This window comes from Leguminivora glycinivorella, chromosome Z (assembly GCF_023078275.1).
Source record: "Leguminivora glycinivorella isolate SPB_JAAS2020 chromosome Z, LegGlyc_1.1, whole genome shotgun sequence".
NCBI lineage: Eukaryota > Metazoa > Arthropoda > Insecta > Lepidoptera > Tortricidae > Leguminivora > Leguminivora glycinivorella.
The window spans coordinates 41,595,268-41,616,568 of NC_062998.1; the positions used below are offsets into that span (position 1 = coordinate 41,595,268).

Genomic DNA, 21,301 nt, shown 5'->3' on the forward strand with positions numbered 1-21,301 from the left:
GACGCTGACTCAAACCCGTCGCTAAAATTAAAAATGAACTCAAAACCGTCACTGCGATTAAAAATGAACTCAAAACCGTCACTACAATTAAAAATGAATATTCAACTAAACTCAAACTCTAACAGCGTGAATTTTAAAATCAGGGGCTGGTCGAGTTCAATGGTAACTGATCGATCAGCATCAACTCCCTCGGCGCAGACCTCAAACGACCGAGAAATACATCTTCTGAAGCCATATGCGAAAACGCATGCTGTGTATGTTTGCGCATGTGAGCGACCTTACGGTAAGATGAAAGGCATTAGGTCGCATGTAACTTTCAACGTCAATATCGGCGGGTCCCCACCGCAAACCCCACGAAGTATGCATTCAGACGAAGCGCGCCCGTTGACTGCACCTCCATCTGCTAGATTAGTAGGCCGTCGTCAAGCTCTCTACAATACTAAAGTCAATTTTGATAGGGGATCCACTTCCTTGCAACAATCTTTTTCATTGGGTAGGAGCGGTCCCCAGTCAGAGAGTCCTTATGAAACAGACAATTTTTCACGTGGCTACTGTGAGTGTGCTAATAGTGATCGTACCAGTGTGGCGGACACGCAACAAGTCCCGATATGTGAACATCCATGCTGTCAAGCAAACACGCTTCAACGAACCAGGCAACGAATTATGGATCGAGTCGGAACCGACCCTTATAGAGGCTCAACAACTTTTTCACCGTTCGGATTTCTCAAAAAATGTTATGATAAATACATTTGCAATAAGGAAGAAGAGCAAACAAGAAGTGTGGGGAGTTGCACCTGCAGTCCTTTCATGGAGACTGATAAATTTAGTGTTGAAGAAGCAGATGTTAATCCTGATTGTTCTTTTCTCAAGCGGATGTTTGGCCAGTTACTTTACAACGACAAGTGTATAGTATGCACTCAAGAAAAAAGGGTGGGTACAAAATACCACCATTTAAAACCTTATGAGTGTGAACCGGGCACATGTGAAGAAAAAAAGGACCTCTTCGCTTGTATCAAAAAGTATTGTGATAAGTGGAAAGCCAAAAAAGCTAAGGAAAAAAAGGCTAAGGAAAAGAAAAAGAAGAAAGAGCAACGTTTAAAACAGATAAAGAAGAAGAAGGAACAAAGACAGCGTGAAAAACTACAAGGTACAAGGCGTTCGAGTTTTATTACTTCAATATTTAAGAGCCAAGAAGAAGATGACGATAGACAAATGTTGTTGCCCGATGAAGGTAAGCTTTTTAATCCGCTGCATTAAAACGTGCCTTGCATACAAGTACCTATTTATACAGTTTATTTAGAGTAAGGTCAATATGAGTAAGTGCATCATACTTTTAAAAAAGTTAACTTGAAACAGATAATAAACTGAAACAAATCAAAAAATATCTCATAAAATAATTTTATTTGTTCCCTACATAGAAACAGACAAATCAAGATCATAAAGTTGTATTTCGAGACGTGTGTTACCTAAAGCACCATACAGTTAATATTTAACTTTAGCTAGAAACCATCTTTTTTTATGTTATTTGATACTCGTAAGTAAGAGATGGTATTTTATGTCCTAAATTAAAATAGCGTTAGTCACACTTAAATGGAGTACTTAAAAGTGTAACTTCATTGTAAATGAACGCTAGGCAGACATTTAAAATTTTATGATGTCATAATCTCGATAGGTACTAAACGAGGATAATTCCATATTTTGTACCTATAAGATCTAATGTACTTAAATAAATAAATAAATAATAATAAATATTATAGGACATTGTTACACAGATTGACTGAGTCCCACAGTAAGCTCAAGAAAGCTTGTGTTATGGGTACTCAGACAACGCTATATATAATACTCGTATACAAATGAAGGCATGTTTACAAAAACAACATAACTACACTAGACATGAATTTACAGGAAACGAAAAAAACTAAATGTCTTCTTGTATATTAGCTATTGGACATAAACGTTGTATACGTTATTTAAGTAAGTGGCCATTAGTTCCGAAACACACGATTACACATCTCAAAGACAATTATTTTTGGAAAAAATATGAAAAATAAGTTCGTCAGTTATGGTGTTTTTGTAAAATTTTGTTAGTTATGTTCTTTTTGTTAGAAAATAAAACAAGTTTCTATAGAAATTATGTTTTGTATTCTATCATTTATCTTACTAAACTAGTGGATCTACTTTAATCTTCACATCCGCTGCTGTTGTCATAGTTATCTACCTCCAGAGACGACGATTCTTGACACGTATTATACAAAATTGATTGGTAGAATTGATGGCTCGATGGTTTGACCAAAAACTGCATCAATTTTCTCAAGTCGCCTACTTTGTGAGGATTAAGGGGAAGTGAAGACTCATAAGCACGTTTTAAATTGATGTTCTTGGTCATTTTCTTCCTATTTCTTATATCAATAGTAACCCAAGGTCCCGTAAATGAATAGCGGACCAACACATATTTCGTGTCTTTTTCTATTTTTATCATTCTCACCTGTTTTAATTTCATAGCAGGCTTACTATTGCGTAAAAAGTAACCTGATACTGCATGTTTTATATTATGGAATGATTCATGGGTGATTTTTTTAATCATAAATCGTGATGGGCGTTCGCGAGCATTTGCCATTATAGTATTCCAGTCATCGGGCACTTCTGGAGAACATGTCTTCTTTTTGAAATGTTATTTCCACTCATTTTTAAGATGTGAAAGAAACTTCTGGATAGGTTACGTACATCAAACGCGATAGTTTTGTTTCCATTTTTAGGGTTCCGTAGTCAACTAGGAACCCTTATAGTTTCGCCATGTCTGTCTGTCCGTCCGTCCGTCCGTCCGCGGATAATCTCAGTAACCGTTAGTACTAGAAAGCTGAAATTTGATACCAATATGTATATCAATCACGCCGACAAAGTGAAAAAATAAAAAGTGGAAAAAAATGTTTTATTAGGGTAACCCCCCCTACATGTAAAGTGGGGGCTGATATTTTTTTTCATTCCAACCCCAACGTGTGATATATTGTTGGATAGGTATTTAAAAATGAATAAGGGTTTACTAAGATCGTTTTTTGATAATATCAATATTTTCGGAAATAATCGCTTCTAAAGGAAAAAAAAGTGCATCCCCCCCTCCAGCTTTTGAACCATATGTTTAAAAAATATGAAAAAAATCACAAAAGTAGAACTTTATAAAGACTTTCTAGGAAAATTGTTTTGAACTTGATAGGTTCAGTAGTTTTTGAGAAAAATATAGAAAACTACGGAACCCTACACTGAGCGTGGCCCGACACGCTCTTGGCCAGTTTTTTTACAATCGTACACTTATTTGCCTGTTACATAACCTAAAACGTTACGTAAACTAAAAAGAGTTTGTATATATTTTATTGAAAATTAAGTTTTTTACGTGAACGATATTCAGTTATGTTCCTTTTGTAAAAAACAATGTAGATATGTAGTTTTTGTAAAATGGGTATATTTTTGGGGACTGAGTGTGGACAATTGGAGTCATTTTTGGACACTATCTTTTGCTCTACGTATAGATCCTGCTTAGACGAATGCTATGATACCAAAAACTCAAATCCGCAAAAAATGTTAGTTATGTTGTTTTTGTAAACATGCCTTCAAATACTTAAATACATAGAAAACATCCATGACTCAGGAACAAATATCTGTGCTCATCACACAAATAAATGCCCTTACCGGGATTCGAACCCGGGACCGCGGCGCAGCAGGCAGGGTCACTACCGACTAGGCCAAACCGGTCGTCGTTGTAGTATCTATCTACCTAGTTATGATAATTTATGATACTTATGCAGCATATATCTTCGTAGCCAGGGCGGAAAACCTTTTTTAGTAAAAATACATTTATGCATTAGGGCTTAGAACAAAACAAGGACAAAAAAAAACCAAATGTATTCTGTAGTTACATCTATATTGAAGGGCTCCCTTTCTACAAGAAAGCTTTAGAAACTACATTTTTTTGTGAATGTCTGACGTGATAGTGCTATTAATTAGCCGAAGTCATAAACGTACTCTAAAGTTATCAAGCCGATATAGTTAGTTCGTCCCTTTCCTACGGTTTGGTGTAATAGAAAAGGACAAACGAACTTTATCGGCTTGATAACTTTAGACTACGTTTATGAATAAGGGGGTTAGTATTTATCAACCCACAAGGAACAAAATTTAATAATTTCCTTTTTTTGTACCTCGAAACGAAAATCCTTTTAAAATTTAAACTTGACGTAAAACCTAATCAAAATATTATACAGTTTTCAAAATTACGATAGTTTCTGAATTGCTTGAAAATGTTACTTGAAGTTACCAAATTAGAATAAACTTTTTTTTATTAAGTCATGACGGCAGATCATATCAGTATTGAATTATCAATTAGTTAACGTAACAAGAAGGTTAAGTTACATTTATCCCGTCGCAACACTTACCCGTATTGACCTTACCTGCATACGACTCTATTAAGAGTAGGTACTTATATCAAATAATACCGTCATATTACGAGTAGGTACATATGTCAAATAATAATTGGGTAAATTGTCTAGTACTGGTTACCTTCTCATAGCTGGACATCATGTAACTACCTACTGGCTGGATAAGATATCTATTTATTTCTTTACACAATTCAAGTAAGCCAAATAACTCTTATGTACTACTGAATATTTTCTTGAATTGTGTAATTACTAAACGTAGGTTTTTTAGTAAAGGTATCCAGCTATTGCAATGTGGCCAGTAATAAACGATTGACCCCAGTTACAATAATTCGAGTTGAAAGCGTAACAACGTTTAAGTACTTAATTTAAAAAGCTTACTTTATATTTTTACTTGGTCATTTTTCACATGGTAGATGGTATCATACGTAATTCAAACTCCTGTCAAAAATAATCTACCTACGAAAAATTTTAAAAAGTAGGTACTACATACACCTACTTACGAGAAAACGATGATTAAATCTGTCACCGCTAGATGAATCAGAAAAAAAGCACATTACTACTTAGACTTAACTCCAACAGACTTTTTTTGTGGTGTTAGGTATTTGAAAAGGAAGGTGTACTCAAATAATCCGGCTACCACAGCATTATTAAATGAGAACATTCGCCAACAATTCCGACACATGTCTTTCAAAATTTACAAGCAAGGCTGGAAGAGTGCCGCAACCGCCATGGACAACATCTTGATGATTTAATTTTTAAAACGTAAAATTTATTTTCTCAAACATGGTATGCAATATTGATGTTATGTGCCTTATAATTGGCAGTGAAGTATGACGTTGCAGGTGCGGCTAGGACGATTGATAGATAATGGAATTTCATACAAACCTTGCAGGCCAAGGCCGGCAAAGTCCTCTTTTTAGGGTTCCGTAGTCAACTAGGAACCCTTATAGTTTCGCCATGTCTGTCTGTCCGTCCGTCCGTCCGTCCGTCCGTCCGTCCGTCCGTCCGTCCGTCCGCGGATAATCTCAGTAACCGTTAGCACTAGAAAGCTGAAATTTGGTACCAATATGTATTTCAATCACGCCGACAAAGTGCAAAAATAAAAAATGGAAAAAAATGTTTTATTAGGGTACCCCCTACATGTAAAGTGGGGGCTGATATTTTTTTTCATTCCAACCCCAACGTGTGATATATTGTTGGATAGGTATTTAAAAATGAATAAGGGTTTACTAAGATGGTTTTTTGATAATATTAGTATTTTCGGAAATAATCGCTCCTAAAGGAAAAAAAAGTGCGTCCCCCCCCCTCTAACTTTTGAACCGTATGTTTAAAAAATATGAAAAAAATCACAAAAGTAGAACTTTATAAAGACTTTCTAGGAAAATTGTTTTGAACTTGATAGGTTCAGTAGTTTTTGAGAAAAATACGGAAAACTACGGAACCCTACACTGAGCGTGGCCCGACACGCTCTTGGCCGGTTTTTAATTTCCAAACACAGATGATTGTGACATAACATCCAGGTATTTAGCCAATTAAAAAAAAACTATGAGGGGCTTTATAGACGTGCCGACTGCAACTGGTACGGGCCCTAGACAATATTTGATTTTGGGTGCGTTTTCATACAAAAAAAATTTTTTTCGTTTTTTTTTTAACTTTTTGTTTTTTTATAAGCTTATACGGGATATCAAAGGGGAACGAAAATTCGATTATTTTTGCGCTACGACGCACCGTTTAGGAGATACAGCCATCCAAAGTTACTATTTTCAGTAGACTTTATTTATTTCATACCATGTTTGAGAAAAGCACTATACATACCTCGACGGGAAATGGGGTTGCCCGCCTCAGACCTATCCGTCTTCTATATGTCTTCGGCCGGCAACCCCCTTTGTCCCGGCCTCTGTAGTAATGTACTATTATTTGACATACTTTCTAAATATACTTTTTATATCAAAACACATTGAATTTTTAGGGTTCCGTACCTCAAAAAGGAAAAAGGGAATCCTTATAGGATCACTCGTGCGTCTCTCTGTCTGTCAGTCACAGGGTCACAACCAATGTTCTCCGAAACTACTGAACCGGTTAACTTGAAAATTAAAATTTATTCTTATAAAGCGCCTTCAGAAGTGGAGGCGCTTAAGCCCTTCTTGTGATGTACGGAAAACTTGCAACGCGAGTACGACTCGCACTTGGCTGGTTTTTTTTAATGCATTTATCATTGGCCCACCTCCACATCTATCCTCGTAGATTGACCATCGTTTTCTCCACTATTTAAAAAAAGTTAAATATTACTATGAATTGGCGTACAATTTTTTTTATTTGAGTTCCGTACGATAGAGGCACCGTGTTAGAAGATAAATATAAAACACAATTTCCTATTTTCCATAAGTACTTAGGTACCTATATCAGAAATTGATAATCGTGAAACCAACTGTGTCACTTAACTTCAAACCTGCACGGGAAGCATGGTCGCGTGATAAATGATAAAAACATCTGGCCGTCCCTATCGCACTTACTAATAATGCGATAGGGACGGCCTGATATTTTATCGTCTATCGCGCGACCATGCTTCCCGTGCAGGGTAAATCCATTCTGCTTTAAGGTTGAATATATAAAAAATATAATATGATCTGAAAGATAATCAACCTTGTAGCAGAATGGATTTACCTACTTTTGAAGTTAAGCGACACAACTATGCTCCAGTGAAGTTTTAACAGATGTTTAAAATTGTGGTTAAACGGAAATTTACGAATGTTATACTATTTCATTTCAGTGTACTGAGTTAAGGTGCGACCACACCGCTCTTAATAACAAAATTAAAATTTTGAAAAAACCCCCGAACGCGACATAGTGGACCGATTTTCATGAAACATCCCCGAAGAACACTCCCGACTAACTCAGCTTTCAGACAAAAAAAACTAAATCAAAATCGGTTCATCCGTTAGAGAGCTACGATGCCACAGACGGACACACACACAGACAGACACAGACAGACAGACAAACAGACAGACAGACAGACAGACAGACAGACAGACAGACAGACAGACAGACAGACAGACAGACAGACAGACATACACACAGACAGACACGTCAAACTTATAACACCCCGTCGTTTTTGCGTCGGGGGTTAAAAAACGGCGAAGTACGGAATCGCAGTAACGCATCGTATCTGTACCGTACCTATTTACCGCATGCTCCCCACACCGCTGCTCAAAAACGGCGACGGTACGCGCACGAGCACGACGTGTCCCATACGAAAGTCACTGCGTTTCCGCACAGAATAAGTAATAGGCTTTAATGTTGAGATTAAACAGAAAAAAAAAATTGTGGACAATCTATAGTCATTTTGTTATTATACTTATTACATTGTGGACATTTTGAATTCGTTATCGTTAGCATGCGGTAAAAACGGTACGGATACGATGCGTCACTGCGATTCCGTACCGTCACCGTTTTTAAGCAGCAGTGTGGTCGCACCCAAAGGCCGGCAACAGACAGTCTTATTTCATAATCTTAAAAAATCATAATCTTATGAAATCAGATTGAGTGCACGGATTCCCATACAATTTCGCAACTGTCCACACACAGTCTTATTTTTTAAGATTATAATTTTTTTCAGATTGATCTGACAGATTGCGAATAATTTGAATTTTAAGAATGTGTGTGGCAACGCAGTCAATCTTATTTTATAAAAATATGATTTTTTATGATTATGAAAATTGACTGTCTGTTGCCGGCCAAAGAGTATTGAATCACTATGCCGCACCTTCACTCAATACTCGTAAGGTCGTAACGTTTCCGAGAAAATATCAAGTTAAATGTCGTTTTGTATTACAGAAGGTTTCTTATGCTTCATGTTAAATAAGGCCATTAACAACTGAAATAGTGTTACAATGATCTTTACTGCACATAAAGCTTAAGGGACGTTTCTACGATGAAAAGCCCATAAAGATAAATGCACTATGAGGTACAACTTCGTAATACAGCTATATTTTTTATTTTTAGTAAAAAAAAGGAAACAGAAAGATAGGGACGAAAAAGAAGGAAAAGGGAAAGATCGAAAAGGGAAAGGGAGGGATGAGGGCACATCGGAGCTTGGAGATAAGGCAAAGAAAACATTCGCTGTTACAAGACGTGGTTATAGGAGGCTTACCAGAAGAATTAGAGAGAGATACTATCGTAATAAGAAAATGGCTGAGGAGCAAAAAGGCCAATATTCATGCGATTTCTATTTGATGTCGCTGAGAACCAAACCATGTTTGTGGGTGTATTACATGTGTCCTGTATGCTACCCGTACTGTTTGCAAGTGTTGAATGTTTGGAGACAAGTGTCGGACCTTCTGCTGTTCTTCGTGGCTATCGTAGTGTGGAGCCCGTGCATCTTGTGCGCCGAGTGCCTGAAGGTAATAGTCTGTAACATAGCCGTGGTGTAACTAAATTGTCCCTTAGTTTTTAAATAAATTTGGTGATTTTTTTTATATGTTTGCAGTTTTATTTGTCTTTCCTGCATTCGTGTCATTACAAATATATACGTTATGTATGTCACAGTTTCAAGACCCGTAGAGGTATGTTAGGTATCCCCGAATGGCCGAAGGCCAAACTGCACAGAATAAGGCTTTAAAGTTAAGAGTAAACAGAAAAAAAATATTGTGGACAATCTATAGTCATTTTGTTATTATACTTATTAGGTATGTCATTTCAACATTGTGGACATTTTGAATTCGTTATTTTATGTGCGTTCCTATTGAGTCCACGTTAGAATTTCGAGCTTTTGAATGTGTCAGTCTTTAGTAAAAGTTCTCAAACGATTGTAAATTCAACCAATAATTTGTAAAAGTAGGCACTCAAAAGTTACATTCGGTTAAAGGTGGACCCTCAGTTGTGCATATCAGGTATCCATATTTCGAGGGTTTACTGGTGAAACAAGATAAATCGAGATAATTTGTCCTCGAAATAACAACATTGTGGAAATTACACATAGTTCGAATTTCCAAAACCAACAATTGACAACGTTTCAAAATTTTCAATGTCCCTAAATTGAAAACCATTTCGAGGTATACGCCTGTAGATCACAAAAATATATTTTTAAATATTTTTTTTCCTTAATTTTAGTAAAAAATTCTTAAAAAAAAAAACATTCAGTTGAATTGAGAACCTCCTCCTTTTTTTGAAGTCGGTTAAAATAGTAAATTTATACAATCGTGATATAATACAAAGCTTTTCAGTCGAGTACCACGAAGCTTGCTGAGTGGACTAATAGTACGGTACGAGAGTGAAAAGCTTAATTATATCACTATTGTATACAATATTTTTCTACGAGTCATCATCTTCATCATCAATGGATGGAAATTCATGCAAGTTAAAATTCAATCAATCAATCAATCAATCAAAATATTCTTTATTCAAATAGGCTTACAATAAGCACTTTTAAATTGTCAACAGTGTACAATATTCATCTTATTCTAAATATCAGAGCAATTTATTGGTGCAATAAACAATATTGTTTTAAAACTACATTGATTTAATAAAATGATATCAATCTAAATTGTATAAAAAAATACTAGTATAAAAACTTCTAGAATAAATTCTAAATGTCAAAAAATTGTGTAAAAATACATTGAATTATCAATATCATCATTAATAAGCTATATAATTAATGGTTTTCAGCAATACTTGTATCCCACAGTGTTTCATCATTCATGTAGTCTTGTGTGCTATAGTAGGCTTTAGAGATCAGTATACGCTTTACATAATGTTTAAATCGATTAAAAGACAGTTCAGTGATGGCATTAGGAAGTTTGTTATAAAATCTTACACAATTACCCATGAATGATTTTTTAATTTTATGGAGCCGAGTGAAGGGCACTGCAAGCTTATGCTTATTTCTAGTGTTTATATTATGTACATCACAGTTTTTCTTAAATTTACAAATGTTTTTATGTACATACATAATATTCTCATAAATATATTGACAATGCACTGTCATTATATTAATGTCCTTAAACTTATCTCTAAGTGAGTCTCTATGGTTCATTTTGTATATTGCTCGAATAGCCCTCTTCTGCAGAACAAATATGGTATTTATCTCTGAAGCACTGCCCCATAGTAAAATACCATATGACATAATGCTGTGAAAGTAACTAAAATAAACTAATCGAGCTGTTTCCACGTCTGTTAACTGACGGATCTTGCTCACTGCAAATGCTGCAGAGCTCAGTCTATTCGAGAGGGTAGCAATATGGGGACCCCACTGAAGTTTAGAATCTAAAGTTATGCCAAGAAAAACTGTACTATCTACCAGTTCCAATTCCTCATCCTTCACAACGACACTTGCTTGTTCATTTTTAGCATTACTCGTTACAAACTTAATACATTTAGTCTTTTTCTCATTTAACAATAAGTTATTAACACTAAACCAATTAACTACTTCGGAAATAGCATTGTTTACATTTTCACAAGTTTGTTGCTGACGTTTGACTTTGAAAATAAGGGAAGTATCATCTGCAAACAATACTATATCATGGTGGGTCTTTACAAGATATGGCAGGTCATTAATGTAGATAAGGAACAGGAAAGGCCCCAATATTGATCCCTGCGGTACACCCATAGAGACTAGTGACCCCGGTGAGCGCTGTCCATTCACGTCGACCCTTTGTATTCTATCGTGTAAGTAAGATTTGACTAAATTCAGTGCCGATCCTCTCACTCCATAGTAGTGCAATTTCCTGATCAGTGTTTCATGACAGACGCAATCGAAAGCCTTAGATAAATCACAGAAGATACCCAAGGCATCCTGTGACCCCTCCCAGGCATCGAAAATCTGTTTGATTAGCTCAACACCAGCGTCGGTTGTTGAGCGACCCCGTGTAAAACCAAATTGTTTATTGTGCATTAGATTATTGATGTTAAAATGTTGCAATAGCTGAAATAACACTAACTTTTCAAAAATTTTGCTGAATGTCGGTAACACTGATATCGGTCTAAAATTAGTGGGGTCGGATGTGCTACCAGATTTAAATAATGGAATGACTTTACTGTGTTTCATAAGATCAGGAAACTCACCACAATCAACACTGTTATTAAAGATAACTACCAAGTCAGGCGCTACAATTTCTATTAAAGATTTAACACCATGGACAGAGACTCCCCAAAGGTCACAAGTTTTTTTAACATTAATTGATTGAAATGCCTTAATTATATCTGAGGTACTAACATGTTCAAATACAAGGTCTCTACTACATTCTGTGACATTATCTTCTAACAATGTAACGGCAGATGCAGGTGATGAATTTAAGTGCCTAGTTGTGGAAACTGGTATATCAGTGAAGAACTTTTCAAATTCTGTTGCTACTTCTAAATTGGAATCTACAATTTTGCCATCAATTTTTAATTTCAGTTCATTTGTTCTTTGCTTTGATCGACCAGTCTCCACGTTAATTACTTTCCACGTTGCTTTAATTATATCGGAACTACTTTTAATTTTCTTGCTTAAATAATTACGTTTAGCGGTATGACAATCTAATTTAAACTGTTTCGAAAATTGTTTGACATGTTCTTTAAATTCATCACTCGTATTAAACCGCCGTTCCTCATACAAGGCATACAATGCACGTCTTCGTTGATGTAACTCTGCAGTTGCCCACTCACTAAAAACTGATGCATCACTAACCGTGACCGTTTTTGTTGTAAATATCGTATTATAATTTTCCATATATGTGTGAAAGAATGAATTATACATATCATTAGGACTCATGTTTGGAGACAGAACGGGTAGCGCCTGAACTAAACTCTGTTTCATTCTTTCCACGCGGTCCGAGGTTACTGGTACAAAAGTTAACTGTTTTTTCAAGGTATTTTTCCTAGCAGCTTCAAATACCATTAATTGACCTAAATGGTCGGACTCTAAATTGCTGATTACATTTTTTGTAATAGGAAAAATATCTGTGAAAATATTATCTATACAGGTTGCACTAGTAGCAGTCACTCTAGTAGGCTCCATAAAAATGTGGTTCAGATTACATGATTTGAAAAATTCAACAGCCTACAACTTAATGTCGAATTTTCTAAAATATTTACATTAAAGTCGCCGCAAATAAGTAATTTCTTGCTGGAAGGCGATATTTTCAGTAGCACAGATTCCATTATGCTTTCAAATAATTCAAAATTACTTAATGGCGGCCTATACACGCACACAACAATAAATTGCTCCAATTCTACTGCACTTAGTTCTATAGTCCGTTCAACAGACATGGACACAATATCCTTGCGTTCCTTAAATTTTAACTGATTATTTATTATAATTAACGACCCACCATGTATGGAACTATGCCTGGTGAACGAACTTCCTACCTGGTGATTAATAAATTGAGGCATTAATTCATTATTTTTTAACCAGTGTTCAGTAATACATAAAATATCTATATAAAAATCCTTCATAAAAAGTTCAATTTGTAAATCTTTACCTCTAATACATTGAATATTTTGATGCACCAGGTGGATATACTTCCCTTGCTTACAGTTTTTTTCCTTATATTTACTTAAGTCTAGATTGCCAGAGACAGAATCTTTTGTCTTAAAAGCTAGTTTAAATCATTGGTTATGACTGGAACCAATTCCAAGTTCATACTTTGCTGCTCAATAGGAGCAGAATTGTCTGCCAAATTTTTGGCAGAAATGTCAAGTAAATAGGATAGCGATAATGCTATTTGTCTTTTGTAATAATTTGAAAGGTAACAATTACCTTTAGTCAAAAATACCATAGGCATATGGTATTTACTAACAAATTTGTTAGTGTCAATTATGCTAACCTTACTACTATATGTACAAAGATTATATAAAGCTATATTTAACTTATGTCTAGTGTTATTTTCTGCCTCTGACATTTGGGAACAGTAGGGGAATGTGAAAAAAATAATTTTATGCACTGCCATTGAGTTTAACTGTTCAAAGTATTTGACCAAATTATTTTTGTTCACATTGCCCCTATTTCCCATAAAGATAAGCAGTGTCGTCTGAGAATGAATATCACTGTCATTTAAAATTTGTTTTAAAATATTTTCAAAACTACTATGAGGCAAACAATGGTTGATTGTACTAAGTCCCTTTAAGTAAAAGTTTAGAAATGAGCTCATATCGCTTCCAATTTCATCACAGTACATAATAACATTAGGCTTAGGTATACATTTTAGAGAAGTGTCGAAAGAGCTACTACCACTTATATGCTGTTGTTGTAAACTGTCATACAGGCTTGGGTAGAGTGTGCTGGTTGACAAATCCCCGGTCACCTGCTTACATGCACATGACTGGGCATTGGTCAACGACTCAAAGCGGTCTGAATTATGCTTTATCTGGGATATTAAGTCATCCATAGCCAAAGAATATTCATTAATAACTTTTTTGAACTTTCATTTATGCCTTCCAAAGATTTTATTGAATCCTCCAAAGTCTGAATTTTTGATTTTAACGCCTGTGTGTCAGTTTCATACTGTAATTTACTATTTTCTAACTGAGCAGAATACAAATCCAACTTATCCACTAAGCCTATATTAACTTTACAATATTTTAATTTTTTAAAAAACAATTTATTTATTTTTGACAGTTTTTCTTTTTTTCTAATGACTTTATTCAATTTAATATATTTCTTTAGTTTGTTTCCGCTGCAATTTACTAACCTTGGTGTGGTGGTATCATTGGCTAAATCTGTAGTGACCAAAGGGATTTCAATTGCTGCGGTAACCAACTGGGAGTCAGGCCGGACCAGTTCCTCGAACAAGGTCTGAGTGTGTGCCGCAGCTGCTTGGTTTTGGGCCTCCCGTAGCTCGTAGATTTGTTCGTGGGCGTCGTGCAGTGCTCTCTCCAATGAGTCGATGTCTTTCAGGGCCTGTTCATATGCAGCATTGCACTCCATAAACCTGTCAACCGTCTCCTGAAGCCGGGCCCGCTCTGAATTTACATTATTGTAATCACTCTCTAATGAACACAGTTCCTTTTTCAACTTATCGTTCCTATCAATTACTAATAATAGCTCTTTCTCACTGTCTTCTCTTTCACTGAGCAATTGAGCACTAAATTCCTTGGATTGTTTTAATTCCAGCAAGGTAAGTTGGAGCTTATCACACTTTTCAGGCTCCTGCTGGAGAGCCGCTGCTGCGGCTGCTGCAGCTGCTCTGCGTGTTTGCATTGTAGATGGGTTTTTAATGTACTAAACACTAAAACAAAGCAAGAAATTGCTTACTCAAGCTCAGCGGTTGCAGGTAGGTACTTACATGAAATAATGACGCTTAACTATGTCTACACTTGTTCTAGCCTTGTACACACGTTAACACTGAATTGAAAAACACAATTAACAATAACTAGTGACAATACGACCTAGAAAGTGTACAAAGGCGAACAGATATTTCAAATTTATAACCTATAACGGCTACAAACCTGATACATCAAAGACACTGGTAAACGTCACTAAAACACTTCACTTATTATATTTATACAAAACTTAATGTTAAATCTACTTAGTTTACACTTAAAATAGTAATTATTACACAAAATATCCTTAAAAAATAATTATTTTAAAGGGACCTAGCAAAATCAGCTGCTTATCGTTTGACAGCCGGGGTTGACATTAATGTTAATAGAGTCGTTCACCGGGTTTATTAAATTAGTTTACCCTTCGGGTTGGAAGGTCAGATGGCAGTCGCTTTCGTAAAAACTAGTGCCTACGCCAAATCTTGGGATTAGTTGTCAAAGCGGACCCCAGGCTCCCATGAGCCGTGGCAAATGCCGGGATAACGCGAGGAGGATGATGAGAGTCGTTCACCGTTGTAACAACATAGAATTACCTAGCAACCAATTGTTTGTAATAACCGTCTCTGATTGGCCGATAACGCGACAGATAAAAAAAAATGAAGATAAAAAGAAATGAAAAAAACCGGCCAAGTGCGAGTCGGGCTCGCGCACAAAGGGTTCCGTAGCAGCAAATATAATAAACTTATTATGTCAATTTATACACCTGCCAAAATTACAGTTAAATCAAACTATCTCAAAAACTATAAGAGATACTTTGATCAAACCAAAAATCGTTGAAAGAGTTAATTAGCATGCATCACCTCTATTTTTTTTAGAATTTTATACCCCGTAGTTATAAAAATAGAGGGGGGGGGACATACTTTTTACGACTTTGAGAGCTGATATCTCAAAAACCGTTCACTTTAAGAAAAATGTTTTTTAGAAAACTTTATATCATTTTAAAAGACCTTTCCATTGATACCCCACACGGGTATGTACATCGAAAAAAAAAATTTTCATCCCTCAGTTACATGTATGGGGGCCCCACCCCCAATTCTTTTTTTTTACTATTTAGTGTCATAATTTTGTAGCGGTTCATACAACACATATTCCCATCAAATTTCATCACTGTAGTACTTATAGTTTCCGAGTAAATCGGCTGTGACAGACGGACAGACGGACAGACGGACAGACGGACAGACGGACATGACGAAACTATAAGGGTTCCGTTTTTGCCATTTTGGCTACGGAACCCTAAAAAGATGCAGGAAAATTTGCCAGGTATCGCAAATTAATGTAGAAATTGTATGAAGTTCTATTTTTGAAATTATTACAGTTAACTAAAGTCAACTATAATGAGCTTATTATAATTGAGTCGGAACTGCCATAGAGTATCCAACACTGAAAAGTTAGCACTTATAGTTTAGTCTGTGGTGTCTTAATTGACAGATTACAGTCGACAAGTAGAAAAAAATAGTTTAAAGGGGAAGTGACGTTACATAGTTGAGTCAGACTATTCAGAGCTGCCACTATAACCAAAAAAATCTTCCGGTTGGGTTGGGATATCAGTTGAGTTTCACTATGACACTTATCATCGCTAGTAGTATGGAGATTAGAGGTAAGGAGCGAAAGCTTTAAGTTTCAGAAGTGCAGATATAAAACCAGGTGGCGCTGCATATGGTACTATTTTTTTCGTTTAATTAGACAGTAATTAATAATATAAGACATACTTTGAAAAAGGGTCAAGTAGCCTATTGCAGGTACATAACACTGAAATAGGAAACCTATGGAAGTGAAACATCAACAAAAAACGCGTGCCAGTGTGACGTCATCCGGCCGCTAAACATGGCGGTTTTAGTGCTGCACATAACATTTTACTGTAATTAGGATTTATCGATAAATCGATAAACTTTGTAACGTTCTCGGCTGATTTCACATACTATTCATTCTTTATAGAATTAATATTTTAATGGAAGTAAGTTATTGAACTGGAAGTATCCATTTAAATATTAATTACATAAGTTTATTGCTGATGTTGCCGAACGTAACAGCCCGCACCCTCGTTAAGCTCTGGCAACCTTACTCACCGACAAAATACGTTTAAATTATTAATTTAAGATATTTTTTTGGTTTTAAGCGGAGTAGCATGATGAAATAAGAAAATGGTAATAAGCAATCATAGAAAATCGATATCAAAGTCGATAAAAAATGTACAACCCTAGCTGAAATGTTTACATTATTTAAGCCTAAAAATATAGTAAAATAAGTCACATCTCTTCATAACTTATAGCTGCACATAACAACCTTACTAATTATAATGTAATACATTCTTCAATTTACCAGCAACATTAACAATAATCAATATTTTTGATGTAAATCATAGCGTACCTGTGTAAGGTCAAAAATGACTGATTTGGTGTCTTTCTTATGCCGCAGCCTAACACACTACACACTGGCATATTTTCACCGTAATTATTTACATTTGACTGCAAATATATTCAGTTATCACGCAAAATATTTAAAGATAATTAAATTATTTAAATTTTCCCGCGACGTTTTGACGGGACATATACCGTCTGAACTCACTGACAATGACATTCAGGCCGCTAAACATGGCGGATTTTCGGCCGCATTAGGTATTTACGCATATTCATGTTACACTTTTTGTACGTACTGAAATACTGTCATATTCTTTTGTCATCGGTTATAGTGCTGAGTTAAAACGAGATAGCGATATGTTTATGCGTTCAACGTCAAAATGGGTGCTATTTATATAAGCAATTGTATGTACAGAACAACATGTCTTGTCCCTATATATAGGTCCATGGTACATAAGGGTTTGACACGTCATTTTCGACTGTTCTACTTTGACAGATTTTTCTCCTTATACTTCTACATTCCATAGCTCGTAAACTAAAATCCATAATCCTACGGACCAAATTGACAAGTAAGTGTGAACAAATGTTGCCACAATTTGGCTAGTGTCGTTCTTATCGATATTAAAATTGGCAATTTGATCTTTTAATCAATATACCAACTTTTTCTGTGATTTCGACAGATCAAAAGGTCTGTAGACCCCTAATTAGATATAAAATGTTAATTTCAAACCAGCAATAATGTAAATGATATTTATTATGATAGTTTATTGAATCTTTACAAATGAATTATTACAATTATTGTGTTACAGCCGAAAGATGAAAAGATTGTGTAAATCACATAATAAAAACCGAGGACAAAATGTTACAACTCGACCATTTAGTGGACAATGTCTCGGATCGTTTTATTGTAAATGTAACTGATGATGATGATGATGATGAAGATGACGATATAACGGTGCCTGGGAATGAATAATATTTTATAATAAAGACTACTTATCGTCGGACAACATATTTTTTTTACTTACCGGTTCGGATACCTTTTTATGCTGTAAAACTAGTGGGTAAAACGCATTTTATCCATCCACTACCTCGAAAACCGAACAAACCAAAATTTTTACCTTTTATTTAAAAGTATCATACGTATTTTTGATTTAAACTAGTCTGTTATTTGTACTTTACAACTTGTCGATATATTGTTATCGACATATACCCTTCACTATTTTTATTTCACTGTTCCTGGTAACATTTCATCTGTCAGTCATTTGTCAATTTAGTCCGCAGGATTATGAAGTTTGGTTTAGTTATTCAATATTTGTTGATAGTGACACTTGACAGTCAGACATCTCGGACTGTTTAAGCTGACTGTTAAAACTTTTTAGGAATGATTTTGTCGTTTTCTTAGGTGTATGAAACAACACATGTGACGTCATAAAGCTGTGTTTTGACGTTTGTAACTTACGCTCTTTCTGTTCGAAGTAGTAATAAAAAGGGATTTTCGCATTAAAATAGCAGTTTTTGGGAAAAATAAAAAAATACGTGTATCTTTAAATATTGAATTCTTTCAAACCAAACAATAATAAGTAGTAGTCACCACCAGTAAACCCTCGATTTGAGCAATTCCCGAAAAGTTTATACCAGATTTCTATACATTTTCGGTAACAAAAAGGAAAGTTTCATACAAACAACCTAGGACATTTTGGGAAACCTAGTGGATCTTGCTCAGCATCATCGACTATCAGCCTACCAATTTTTATCAAAATCCGAGACGTGATCCAAATGTACAAACTTTTCGGGAATTGCTGATTTCATAATCCACTTCAAATTTACAACTTCTGTAAATGACTACTCTTAGTAAAATATTTGTAAAACTAATTTCATTAATTGTGACTCCTTTTCGCCAACTCAATACGAAAAAAACCGGTCAAGTGCGAGTCGGACTCGCTCACCGAGGGTTCCGTACAAACTTTCAATAGTTGAATCATCAAAATGTTATTCAAGACTCAATTTCCCATAACGAGTAATATTTTAATATACAGTTTTATTGTTAGACAACGTCCAAATAAAATCAAGACTATTCGACTTCAATGATTTACGACATGTCGCAAGGACGCTCCTGAACCGACCTCATTATATCAGGAAAAACGCGATGTAGGAAATGAGCGTTCAACGTACAGCGACATCTATCGGCAAATTGAGTAAACTAATGCGCGCGAGCTAGTATGGAAGATGATTTTTATGGGATAATTGTTTATTGCGTGAACCGATTGTAACAAAGCATTTGAAAGCAGGTAATTTCAGTGTTATTTTGTTAAAACATACAGGTACAATAAACATCTGCAAGAGTGTTGAAATTGAAAACGTAAATCTGAAAGGTTTTTATAAATGTTTTTATTTTTATAAATAACAAAAAAGTTTTCAAGACACGTGTACGATTTTATTTTTCCTGTAATATTCATTATAATAGGCATGTTTGGTGAAAATTTAATAATTTATGTTGGTAAACTTCGGAGCGGACTTTTTTTACATTTTCCTTCACAAAACATTTTTTTTCCTAAACCAAAAAATTATAAAAAATAGTTTTGATATCTACAGTCTGAGCTCTTTCTAACGATACTTCACTTGACCTAGTTACTTGAAATTTACAGTTTGCCCCCCCTTTCATTTTGGCCATTTTCTGTAATTAATATTAATAAATAAAATAAAAAAATACCTTCAATTTGTAGAGGTTAACGATGTTCATAAGTATTCCAAATTTCAAAGCAAATTTCTAGACAGACAGACAGACGGACAGAGCGGCGTCATAAGGGTTCCTTTTGTACCTTTTTGGTACGGAACCCTAAAAATGGCATGCAGAATGTGGTCCCTCAATCGATCGCGATAAGTTCACATTAAGTATTTAAAATATAGGTGAGACTGAGAGTTAGTAAAAATACTCGAATCATTGTAAATTCAAGCTTTAGTTTGTAAAAGATGCTATTCAAAAGTTTCAATCGATTAAAGGTGGTCCCTCAATTGAAACGTTTGTCATAAAAATAAATCAATTGACGTAACATTTGGTTGTTAAATAAACAATTGCTATTGGCTACGTGCACGACAATTACGCCCACTACCATGTGAACCTGAAGTGGAAAATGTCAAAAAATGACATGTAAACAAACATTATATTTTAACGATTTTTCGTTAATTTTAAATACATCGAATTGGCAGGGTGCAAAGCGGGTGGAGGGGGTAGCTAAAACGATCACAGCGCGCACTACGGCCAAAATTGACATCTTGGTCGCTGACTTACGCTGTCAAATCCATATTGCAGTGAACATTTTCATATCGTTTTTGAAATAAATTTAATATGGACCTAGTAAAATTTGTTATGGTGAATTGCAATAACTCCAAGAAAAATAGCGGCTAAATTCTAGCAATTTCCAAGACCGTGGTGGAAACGAAACCACCGTTTAAGTGGATAATTGCCGTAAGAAGAAAAGTGTCATCTCACCTCTGAAGTTTTATTTAAAGTGCGTGATCATTTTATACAAGTATTGAATTTAATTTACGATGAATGTGAGCGTCAGAATGGCGGGTGTACATCAAGCAATCCTGGTGTGGTATACGTCAGGAGTTAGTGCTAGCAATGTGCCAAATGTGCGCCAAAATTCGAGCAATGTGCTCTTTGAACTCCAGAGATATTTAAGAAATTAATGACACCCGCCATTCTGACGTCAGGTTGGCGGGTGTACTTCCAGTTCTAGCTAAATGGCTGCTTACTCGAGGGTGAAAGTACTGCCTAAGGTTAGTGCTCGCAATGTGCTTCCACATGTATGAAACACACACTAATTCAGAGAGCCGTTGAAGAGTAATATGGGATTGAATAAATATATCTATAACGCCTGCTGAAATAAAATAGCAATGTTCATTGCCTGCAATGCAGCATTAACATGCAGGCGCTTTTCACAAAAAAGTGATACTCATAGATATATTTATTCAATCCCATATTACTCTTCAACGGTTCTCTGAATTAGTTTGTGTTTCATACATGTGGAAGCACATTGCGAGCACTAACCTCAGGCAGTACTTTCACTCTTGAGTAGGCAGCCATTAGCTAGAACTGGAAGTACACCCGCCAACCTGACGTCAGAATGGCGGGTGTCATTAATTTCTTAAATATCTCTGGAGTTCAAAGAGCACATTGCTCGAATTTTGGCGCACATTTGGCACATTGCTAGC

The 21,301-nt window shown here is 35.5% G+C and overlaps 1 protein-coding gene across 1 annotated transcript; it reads left to right on the forward strand.

Annotated features, from left to right (window-relative positions):
- The first annotated feature begins 943 nt into the window (after positions 1-943).
- On the forward strand, positions 944-8,904 carry LOC125241830. The gene is made up of 2 exons (XM_048150474.1): positions 944-1,231; positions 8,430-8,904. Exons 1-2 carry the CDS (start codon positions 1,213-1,215, stop codon positions 8,855-8,857), a joined length of 447 nt encoding a protein of 148 aa, XP_048006431.1. The 5' UTR covers positions 944-1,212; the 3' UTR covers positions 8,858-8,904.
- Positions 8,905-21,301: the final 12,397 nt, after the last annotated feature.